This window comes from Myotis davidii, unplaced genomic scaffold (genome assembly GCF_000327345.1).
Source record: "Myotis davidii unplaced genomic scaffold, ASM32734v1 scaffold120, whole genome shotgun sequence".
Lineage (NCBI taxonomy): Eukaryota > Metazoa > Chordata > Mammalia > Chiroptera > Vespertilionidae > Myotis > Myotis davidii.
The window spans coordinates 1,322,989-1,334,045 of NW_006294778.1; the positions used below are offsets into that span (position 1 = coordinate 1,322,989).

The following is an 11,057-nucleotide window of genomic DNA, read 5'->3' on the forward strand; positions in this document are numbered from 1 at the left end:
CCAGGACTGATGGGTGGGAGCCCTGCTGCTCTCCTCCAGCTGTGCGGGGAAGTCGCAGCCCTGCCCAAGGAGTGGCTGCCCTCGGAGGTGAGGGGAGGAAGCGCCCACGAGGAGCTGCGTGTGTATGTGTAAGTGCAGGCCTCCCCTGGGAAACAGCTCCCCTCGGGTCCAGGAACGGCTTCCCTCTGGCTGCCTCCACACCTGACAGCCCCCCGTGGCGCCTCTTGGGGGACATTGAAGGTGCAGAACTACCGGCCTGCACACTGGCTCCCAGGCCAGAGCCACGCGGCTCCAGGGGCAGTGGGCCCCCTGCCTGCCGAGGTGCCCTGCGAGCTTCAGACCCAGGTTGGTCCCCGGGCCCTCCTGCATCTCTTGAGACCCCCTCCTGGCCCTCCAGCCCCTGCATCTCCTCCCGGGACCACCGGACATGAACGCAGGTTTGGTGCACACAGTGTTCATTCCTTCACCACTGAACCCCGATCCTGGGTGCCAGCCCTGAGCCAGGTGGTGGGGACAGCGGGGAGCGCTGCCCCCTGAGCTCCCATCCAGACAGGGGTGAGGACTCCTGGCCTGCGCTCCCCTCCACCCTGTGAGTTAGTCGCTTTGCTGCGTTAGCATTCTCTCTGCCCTAAAGCGCCTGCCTCTCAGAATTTCCTCAACTTCCACCCTTATGGGGAAAAACGTGCACTCTGGGCCCAGGCTCCCAGCCTCCGGACATTCAGGCTGGTCAGAGATGAAGGACCTTTCCATTTACCCAAAAAATCACAATAATGAGTTTGGACTTTAAAAAAAAAAAAAACACAAAACAACTCTTCAAAAATGTTCCAAAAGAAAAGTGATGGCTTTTCAGGTTGTTTTTTTTCTCTGAAAAACATTACAGGGTTTCCAAAAGGGAAAAAAGATGGCTTTTCAGGTGGTTGTTTTTTTTCTCTGAAAAACATTACAGGGTTGTTTCCCTTGCTCTGAGTTTAGGGCGGGGTCAAGGGAGATGGGGAGTCTGCTACCAGGAAGATAAAAGGTGTTTTTCCCGAGATCCAAAAATACGGTTCCCTTCAGCCACCTCTGCGGTGAGAACATAAGATCTGCGTGGTGTGTTTTGTGAAGATCCTCACAGTGAAATACTCCAGGGAAAGACCCTTGAACTTGTCCCCCATGACCTGTCCAGGGAATGACATCGCTCACTGGAAAAATGTTTCCCTGGGGAAACCAGTGTCCACTTCCTTTGGCTGTGTCCACCCTGGGGATTCCAGAATGTTCTGATCCCAGGCTCCTGTGGGGGCTGTTTTCCACTACAGGGAATGTAGGAAACAGAAACAGGTGGGGCAGGGTCAGGGGGAGAAGGGACAGGCCTGTGCCCATTTAGACAGACTTCACAGTTAAAACTCAGCTCAACCCACGCCGACCGAGACACTGTCCACGTGCCAGGCATTGAATCTGGGGTACCGAGGATCCACGCCCAATCCGGGAGGAGGTCACTCACAACCAGGTTAGAATCAGCACTCACAACTCTGAGAAACGTTTCCCAGCTTCCAACTGCAGTGGGTGCTTTAGACGCGCAAACCTCGACAAGCCTCAGCTGCAAGGGTCGTCACAGCTGCCCAGGCCCCGCAGTTTACAGGTGGTTAGATCAGTGGGCCACAGGGGAAAGGGACCTGCCCAGCCCCACAGCCTGTCCGGACCAGGACCTAAGCCTGGAACTCAGGTTTCCTGTTCCCAGTTTTTACCACCGAGAGCTGTCCCAGTGCTTAGGGAGAGAGAAAAGGACCGCGGTTTGCTGGCCCTGTGTCCTTGAACTTGCCACATCTTTGACCCTCAGTTTCCTCATGCTTAAGATGAGGATAATAATAATAATAGTGCCTCACAGAGCTATTCTGAGGTTTGTGTGAGATCATCCACCCCCAGTGCAGAGTACAGTGCCTGGCACATAGTAAGGGCTCAATAAATTATAGCACTTATTAGTGTCCTTATCATTATGAGCTGCACTTTTCATGCCTCCATCAACAGGTAAGTAGTGAGGGTGTACCTGTGTAGCAGGACACAGGGCCCAACCCTGACGTTAGGGGCCCATAGTCTGGTTAGGGAGTCACCAGTAAACAGGCGATGACATGCTGTGGGGTAAGCTCTCCAGTGGGATGACGGAAGCGAGGATAGCAGGAGAACATGGGATAGGGGACATGGGAGAGAGCTCGCTCACTCAGAGAGGGCTTCCCAGAGGAAGGCTAGGTAGGTGTTTCCTGAAGGTGAGAACCAGGTGAAGAATGAGCTGAGGGAACGACGGGCACAAGGACTCGGATAGGAGAGAGAACCTGGTGAGTCCAGAGCTTGGGAAAAGGGGAAACGAGACAGTGATTTTGATGGAGGTTCGGTGGGTGAAGAGGGCTGGACAGGAGTGGAGGAGTAGAGAGAGGACCTACCAAGGCCTCACTCCCCTTCAAGACCTTCTACAGCTGCTCATGCCTGGGGAGCCACCTGGATGTTGGGCCTACTGGTATGTGACTTTGGGCAAGTCCCTGTACACTTCCAGGCCTGGTTTCACAGCTTCAGAAATAGCAGGGTGGGTAAATCTGATCTCGCAGGCCCCTCCAAAAATACGTGCTTTGTCTCCTTTGAGAAACAGCCCACTCCCTGCGGGATGAGTTTCACCCCAGGCTTATGTTCCTCCAGAGCCCAGAGAAAAGGCCTTTCCTCTTCCCTCTTCTTCCTGAACCAGGGGTCAGCTCAACCCGTGTCATTTTTTTATTTTTTGGTCATAATCGAACCCGCACTTCACTGCTTCTGGCTTTGTGGAAAGCCTTGACCTTGGGCCAAAGTTCAGGAAGCCAGCCCTGACCTTGGGAAAAGAGGGGGTGGAGACCAGTTCCCCAAAGAAAAGAGCAGAAAAGGTCAGCGAAGGCTCCAGGCCCTCAGTCACGTTTCTGTAGTCCAGTGAATGTAGGCTGAACTGAACTGAATGCAGGGAGTTGGTCTGAACTGCAGGGAACTGCATGTCTCCAGGGGGTGGTTCCCAGCTGGAGGCACTGGGCTGGGTGTTTGCATGGAGAACATCGCCATCTAGTGGTCAATTCTGTTTTGCGCGCTGAGCCCGCTCTCCTTCCTGCTACTCTGGCATGGGTGTCCCTCAGGTGTCATTTCTCCTGCAGGTGATGGACAGCTCAATGCCTCTGATTGGAGAGCATGTGGAAGAGGACAAGCAGCTGATGGCCGACCTTGTTGTCTCCAAAATGAGCCAATTGCTGATGCCAGGGGCCACAGTGCCCTCACCCCTGAGGCCTTGGGTAAGGTCCGCAGAAACAAAGGAGACTGTGTTGCCATCAGAAATGCCAGTCTGTCTGAGAATGGGAGGCCTCTGGATCCAAAGGAGATACCCCCCAGGAAGGAACCAGCATAGGGAGAAAGGAATGGGTTGTGGACAGAGGCTGGACATGGGGCACAGCTTCTACACCCTGCTCCTGACGGGGGAGTTGGGGAGCTCCAAGGGGCCCTTCGTCCCTCTATCCTGGGGAGAAAAACCTCGCCTCAAATGGGCTTGGGGGGTCTGTGGGCAGAGATTATTGTGAGAAGTCAGTTGCCCCTTCTGTGCCCTCCATCCTGGACCTGAGCAAGGGGCAGTGTGTGTGTGTGTGTGTGTGTGTGCATGTGGGTGTACCCTCATGCCCTTTGTGTGATCTCAGCACACTCAATAGAGACTATTGTGTCTTCCGTTTCCCCATCCCCCAACCTGACAAGCTCCCACAAAGCTCCCCTCCACAGTCCTCACCATGGATTACCAGGTCATTCTCCAAAGAATTTGCTGGTTTCCCAGCTTTCTGGAAAAACAAGTGTCGAAACCAGCTCCCCCCTTTGCCCACAAAATCTTGAATCTGTGATAACAGGCATGGGAATCATGGTTATCCTTGAAGGGGTCGCTGGCTGGGAGGGGCTCAGAGCAGCCTTTTCCACAAACGTTCTGTCCTGACCTGGGTGGTGGTCACGTGGGTGTAGACACATGTAAAAATTCACTGTGCTGCACACTTGAAAACTGCACACTTTATGTAAGTTTGACCTCAGTGATGAAAAGATCTTTGTAAACTCTGTCCTCCCACCCAGGAAGTAAATGGCTATGGTGATCACACAGGCTTCTTTTCTCTTCTCCTGCTCTAGGCTCCACAGACTAAACCAGCAAAATCCCCTGGGACAGCCCAGCTGGGGCCTCCGCTGGGACAGCCCCAGCCACGCCCACCCACACAAGGTAGGACCCCCGACAAGCCACCCAGAGAAAGCGTCCAGCAAGGGTGTGGAAAGGCACTGAGGGGTCTGTGCATGATGGCCAGGAGACAGGCTGGAAAAACCACCTAATCCTCTAGCCCAGACTCTGTGCCCTTACTCTGTATGCGGAATGAATGAGACTGTGAGGTTTGCCTCCCCACAGAGTCAGGAGAGAAGGATGGGAAGACAAGGTAAGTTTATTAAGTGCCTAGTATGTGCCAGGCACTGTGCTAGGGACTCCCCCATCTATTTTCTCATTGTTGGCCTCCCAGTCACTCCAAGGGGAAAACATCAGTGTTTTCTATTTGCAGAGGTAGATGTTGAGGCCTTGTCCAAGGACAGATCACAAGAAAGTGGCAGGTTGACAAGTCTGCGGTTTCAGATCTTCTAGAAAGTGTCTTGTTTCCCAGCCAACAGTGGTGCCTGACCATAGATACATGAGCCAACCAGCCAGCGTGAGAAAGAAAGAAAAAGGGAACATTATATATAACCTTGTCGGTTGAAATTGTTCTCAGAAAATAGTGCAGCGTTACTGTTTAAATGACACCATGTATTAAGGAATGGAAAAACTACTGATGGCACGATGAAAAGAAATGATAGCAGTAACTTCCTCCCAGAATGCCAGCTGCTGGGTGTCCTCCCCAACAGGCCCGGGAGGAAATCTGCCCCAGGTCCCTCTTGGCACACTTGCTGCACTGGTGCCAGCTTGGGGCTCCAGAGCAGTGTTGCATCAAGAAGCCAGGTCAGGCAGTTTTACAACCATCTTTGAAGGCCCTGCTGTAAAACCTATTGGAAAGAAAGCATTACCTCCCTGGCCAGGGTCCCAGTTGATTGGAGCATCGGCCCCCACACCAAAAGGTTATGGGTTTGATTCTGAGTCAGGACACATACCTAGGTTTCAGGTTCAATCCCTGGTCAGGGCACATAGAAGAGGCCACTAGTCAATGTGTCTCTCTCACATCAGTGTTCCTCTATTTCTCCCTCTCTCTTTCCCAAAAAACAAAAAAACAAAAAACAAAACATATCCTTGGGTAAGGATTAAAAAAAAAGAGAGGCCACTAGTCAATGCGTCTCTCTCACATCAGTGTTCCTCTATTTCTCCCTCTCTCTTTCCCAAAAAACAAAAAAACAAAAAACAAAACATATCCTTGGGTAAGGATTAAAAAAAAAAGCTCAACTACAAAAAGACTGTGCAGATAGCCCACACAGAGACCAAATAAAAAACAAAACATATCCTTGGGTAAGGATTAAAAAAAAAGAATCCTTCTTTAGGCAAGTTACATCCCCCCTCTGAGCCTCAGTTTCCCTAATGATAAAGGAGGAGGATATTACAGCTGCCCTGTTTAGTGATGCGGAGTTGTCCATGAGATGATGCAGGTGAAGCAGTTAGCAGGGCCTCCGGGTTCAGCACAGAGGTGGTGCTTGGCAGGTGTTAGGGCCTAATAGCTGACTACTAATAACAATTTATATAACTTTTACTTGTAAAAGCTTACTATTAATAACTTGTGTCTTACAAACAATTGCAATATACATGTTGTTCTTAAAGATTATCATCATTAACAATCCTTCTAATTAAAGCAGCCCAGCCTGGCGATAGGTTCTAAGTTATAAATGTTCAGAAACGTCATCTTCGTCACCCTGCCAGGCTCCTGGCTGTGCCTGCCCTACCCTCTTCGTTTCCCACCCGGCCTCGGGGCTGACGTTTTACAACACATTTGAACAGAGCACTTTTAAAACAGTGAGCCACTGTACTCTGGTTTCCTCCTGGGCCCAGAGTAGAGACATGCTCAATAAAGAGAGATTATTTTAAGGGACATGAGGCTAAACACACTTTTAGTGAATTGAAAAACTGTCCATTTAAAACCAATTAATATAATTAAAGAAAATGCTCATTGAATTAGCATTCAGATTAAAAATAACAAGCCTAATTTAAAAACAGTGCTTTCATTGAGTTCCCGAAATAACAAGGTCACATTATTAACTTGTTTTTGAACTCACCGTGTGTTTTCAACTCAGTAAAAGTGAAGTTTTCTTCCAATAAGCCTTATCATTTTTTAGCACCAATCCTGTGCTTAGGCAAATATTTTATATATGTAAGATAATATTTTTTGTGTGGGTGCAAATAAAAATAGTGAATTGTTTGCTTTGCCGAGAAGCTGAAAGAAATAACTATAGTGTCTCTTGATGTATCCCAGGAGTATAATAGGGACTCAACAAATACTTAATAAATGAATCAGCAAGCATCCAGATTTCCCAAGATATTATCAGCGGGGGTGGAGGGCAGGAGACTGAAGATAAAAGTAGAAAACAGATGTTTTCTTTGAGCTGCAGTAGGTCTAACACAAAAAAAACAGCGTTTTACAATCAGGAGCTTTTACATCAACGTGGAGATTTGCAGCTTCTCTTGATTTGCAGGAGCCCTAGGAACAATGGGGCTGGATTCCTCAGAGCAGCCGCCCTGACCGTTAGTCACAGCTACTCCCTGGGCAGGGCAGGGGCTCACTGTGAGCCTCAAGTTCTCCCTCTGCCTGTTGTCACTGCACCTCTTTAGAGAACTGGGTCTCTGAATGACGTTTCTACCTAAAGTGGAAAAAAATTTAAAGCCACACGATTTTTCTGACACTCGCCAGCTTTGTTTATGTACCTGCCCGGGCCTGAAGGTGTTTGAGTTTTGAGATCAATGGGTCTTCCAGTCTGCTGGGACATAGAGTGGTGAAAGAGGTCAAGACTGAATCAAAGCCATGTGGACCCGTTGCTAGATTGTTGCTGCCATTCCGTTCAACTTAGAATGTGTTGTGCAGACTCACAGAAGAGTTCCAGTTGGAGGGATGTTTGGTGGCCAGTCCAATGACCTCATTTTATAAAGGAGGCTCCGACGCCCAGAGAGATGTGACTGACACAGTTACACAGCAAGTTAATGGCAAGGCTTGACTCAGGAACTGGGCCCCTGAGGCCAGTATGATGTCAGGGCCACCTGATATGCGGGCCTTGCTCTCTGCAAAGGTGACCAGCTGAGATGACATCTGAGGGGGAGGTCAGCTGAAATCTAGTCCTTGCTCCCCATGAACCTAGCTCAGAGCTGCCTCCACTGGAGGAAGCCACCTTTTCTCAATTCGCACAGATTGGAGGACTCAAGGCAGCCTGTGTGGTATAAGTAAAAATAACAATAAAAAAAATAAAGGAAGGGAGGGAAGGAGGATGCAAAACAGGACTTTTGAGTCAAAAAGATTCAAAAGTTTGAATCTTGGCTCTTCCTTGACTGTTATACCTTGAGCAAGTCAGAGTATATCTGGGACTCAGTTTCTTTGTAAAAATGGGGGTGTTAATAATACCTAACATGTCCTGATTGGTGTGGCTAAGTGGGTTGAGCGTTGTCCCATGCACTGAAAGGTCCCCAGGTCGATTCCCAGTCAGGACACCGGAATTTGCAGTGTGTAGCAACAAAAAATAATAATAATGCCTACTCCTCAGAGCTGTTGTGAGGATGCCCACGGCCAGAGACACAATTGGTGGTCAGTAGAGTAGAAGCCATGTTTTGAAAGGGCCACAGAGATGGGCTGCAGGCCCTTTTAACTCTCCGTCTCCTGCCCTCACAAAGCGTGGTGAGCATCCCAAGGGGCAGCCCCTCTCCCAGAGCAGGTGGAGCCGGGAGAGAAGCAGCAGGCAGCCAGCACACAGGGGTCCTGACGCCCCGGGCTGGAGGTGAGGAGAGTGCACCTGGCTGGCCTTCAAATGCCAAAGTCACCTCTGGGTGCCTGAGACATCCCCCAGCTTGTAGGTGACTTTATGCTCTGTACAGTGACAGGGAGAAGTCAGGATTCCCTGTGAGCTCTGTGGCTACTCCTAGTTATGACACCTAATGAGCCTCGGGTTCCACCTGAATGGGGTGAAAAGAATGGTCCCTTTCCCGCTCCCGGGATGGGATCTACAGGCATTCACAATGGTCCAGTGTCTACCTACTGTCGGCGGCTGTGCTGCAATACAGCCTCTGACAAAATTAGGCGCCCATGCCCCTGGTACCAGTAACAGAATTGTTCACCTTCATACCAAAAAGGTTGGGAAATACCAGAGTCTGCATGTGGCCTGTACCCAGACAACTCCGGGAAGTCGTGCTGTAAGATGTAACATTGTAGTGAATTTGTCTAACACGAAAAACATGTCAGCCGGGCCTACTGTGGATCCAGGTGCTAAATGTGTCCCCAATAGGGGACAGGGGCAGGCGTGCTTTCTTAGTGAGGAGCAGAAAATCATCAAAGTGTTAAAGGCACAAGCACAGACTCAACTAAATTTTAACAATGAAACTCTTTTTGAATAATAAGAATGAAAAGGCTTGTTCTGTTTTAAAAAATAAATTAATAATAATAATAATAGCATCTTCCCTACCAGCCTCCCTAGAGCAAATGCTACATTGCTTTTGAAAGTCCTTAGAAAAGTGGAGAGAGCTGTTCAAAAGAAAGGGATCATTATTTCATTTCCAAAGTGACCCATCTTCAGTGTGGAAAATATCAGTGAGCAAAGGAAGAGAATTAAACCCCTTCACAACCCCAGCACTTTGGTAATCACAGACCCTGCCTGTTCAATCGGCTCGGCTGCCATAACAGAATACCGGAGACTGAGTGGCTTCAACAGCAGACGTGTATTTTCTCAGGCTGAAGTCCAAGGCCAAGGTGCCCACAGGGTTGAAACGTCTCTCCATGGCTTGCAGACAGCTGCCTCTCACTGTCTTTACGTGGCCTTTCCTGTGTGTGTCTGCCCCTGGTGTCTCTTCTTATAAGGACGCCGGTCCTGTTGGGTTAGGGCCCCACCCTTATGACCTCATTTAACAATAATGACTTCCTTGGAAGTCCCTATCTCCAAAAACAGTCACATTGAATATAGGACTTCAAAATATGAGTTTGGAGGGGACACAGTTCAGTCTGACCTACTGTATCAGAATCTTCATTTTGACAAGATCCCTAGTTTTAGTGTTTAACCTTCCCATCTTTCTTTTTTACATAGCTTTTTATATATGCCAAAATGCAATAAATTTGTATGTACTGTTTCATCAGCTGCTTGTTCAGCTTAGCAGTATTTGTTTGCTTGTATCAACAGTATCCCATTTAATGTCATATTATTATGTAACATCATACATTATGACCAGAGAATATTCCATTATATGGATGTATCTTAATGTTCCTAATCAATTAGGCATTTATGTTGTTTTCCACTTTTTACTGTTATTTTTTAAAAAAAAAAAAACAAAAAACTGTAATGACCATCCTTGAAACCCACATTGTGCACAGCCATGTTATCCTAAGAAAAATTTGAATGTAATAACTTTTGTACCCTGTAGGGGGCCCTCGCCAAGCTCAGTCTCCTCAGCCCTCGAGATCTGGAAGCCCCTCCCAGCAGAGGCTCTCCCCACAAGGCCAGCAGCCCCTGAGCCCCCAGTCGGGATCCCCACAGCAGCAGAGATCACCAGGTTCTCCACAGCTGCCCCGGGCATCCAGCGGCAGCTCTCCAAACCAGACCTCCAAGCCGGGTGCCACCCTCCCCTCACAGCCCCGGCCCCCTGTGCAAGGGCGCAGCACCTCCCAACAGGGCGAAGAGTCCAAGAAGCCAGCACCACCCCACCCCCATCTCAAGTAAGTACCTCTGGATCTGATCAGGAAGCGTATAGGGTGGGGATGGGTGTGGAAGGGACTCAGACAAAGGAAGACCCGCTGAGGCTTCACCCAGACTTGAACTGGGAATGAGGAGGCCTAGAGGATGGAACATGGAGGGCAGGTAGGGCCCTGGAAGGTGAGAGTATAGATTAGGCCCTACCATGACGCTTCAGATATATACATGTATCTGTTATCTCATGCTGCATAACAGGCCACCCCAAAACTTAGAGGCTTAAAGTAAAACCATTTTCTTGATTCATAATTCCTCAGTTCAGCAGTTTGTTTGGAGTTTGGCTCAGCTAGGAGGTTCTTCTGCAGGTGCCTCCTGGAGAGTTGCCAGATAAAATACAGGATGCCCAGTTAGATTTGAATTTCAGATAAACCACGAGTAATCTTGAGTATAAGTATGCCCTCACATATTGCATGGGATGTATCTATACTAAAAAAGTATTTGTTTTTCATCAGAAATTCAGATTTAAGCCTGTATTTTTGCCTATTAAACCTAGTAACCCTACCCCTGGGATCACCCATAATGCTGTAGGCATCTGACAGCGTCGCCGGGGCTGGACAGTCACCAGGGCCTCATGCACGCATCTGGCACCTGCTGGTTGGCGCTGACTGCCAGCTGGGCCTCACTTTCCCCACCGGCTGCCTCCAGTGGTCAGGCCGAGCTTCCTCATATGGTAGAATTACATTCCAAAAGGGCACAAGCAGCTCAAGGCCTCTTGAGGAGCAGTCTTAGAAGCTTCACAGTGTCATTTCATTCCATCCCATGCTGTTGGTCAAGGCCAGTCGCATGGCCACGCCCAGACTCAAGAGGCAGCAAAACAGGCTCTTGATGGGAGGACCTGCAAGTCATAGGGCAGAAGGGTGGGTCACAGGGACGGAGGAATCTGTGCCGCTATTTCTCCGTCACAGTACACTGTACATTCCCTCTCCTCTCAAGCCCATCTCTTGGCTTGAGGTCAGAAAGAGGGACTCCAAATGTGGGGGTCTTTTGGAAAGTGGCTCCCTTCAACTCCAAACACTAACATTGATGGTCATAGTTTTACACTAGTATCTACTACCTCCTTAGTATGTGCCAAGCACTTCAGCTGGTTGGGTGTGTTTTTTAATTCTCACAAGCTCCAACAGGAAGCACCAGGAGCATTCCAAAGAGGGGTGGAA

The 11,057-nt window shown here is 49.2% G+C and overlaps 1 protein-coding gene across 2 annotated transcripts in view; it reads left to right on the top strand.

Moving 5' to 3' along the window:
* SYN3 (synapsin III) overlaps nt 1–11,057 on the top strand; it is a 416,488-nt gene that overhangs the window by 401,871 nt on the left and 3,560 nt on the right. For both annotated transcript variants that reach the window (XM_006769322.2, XM_006769323.2), the window contains exons 11-13: nt 3,141–3,275; nt 4,141–4,228; nt 9,578–9,869. In XM_006769322.2, the coding sequence (XP_006769385.1) occupies nt 3,141–3,275; nt 4,141–4,228; nt 9,578–9,869 (515 nt within the window). The remainder of the gene's footprint in view (nt 1–3,140; nt 3,276–4,140; nt 4,229–9,577; nt 9,870–11,057) is intronic.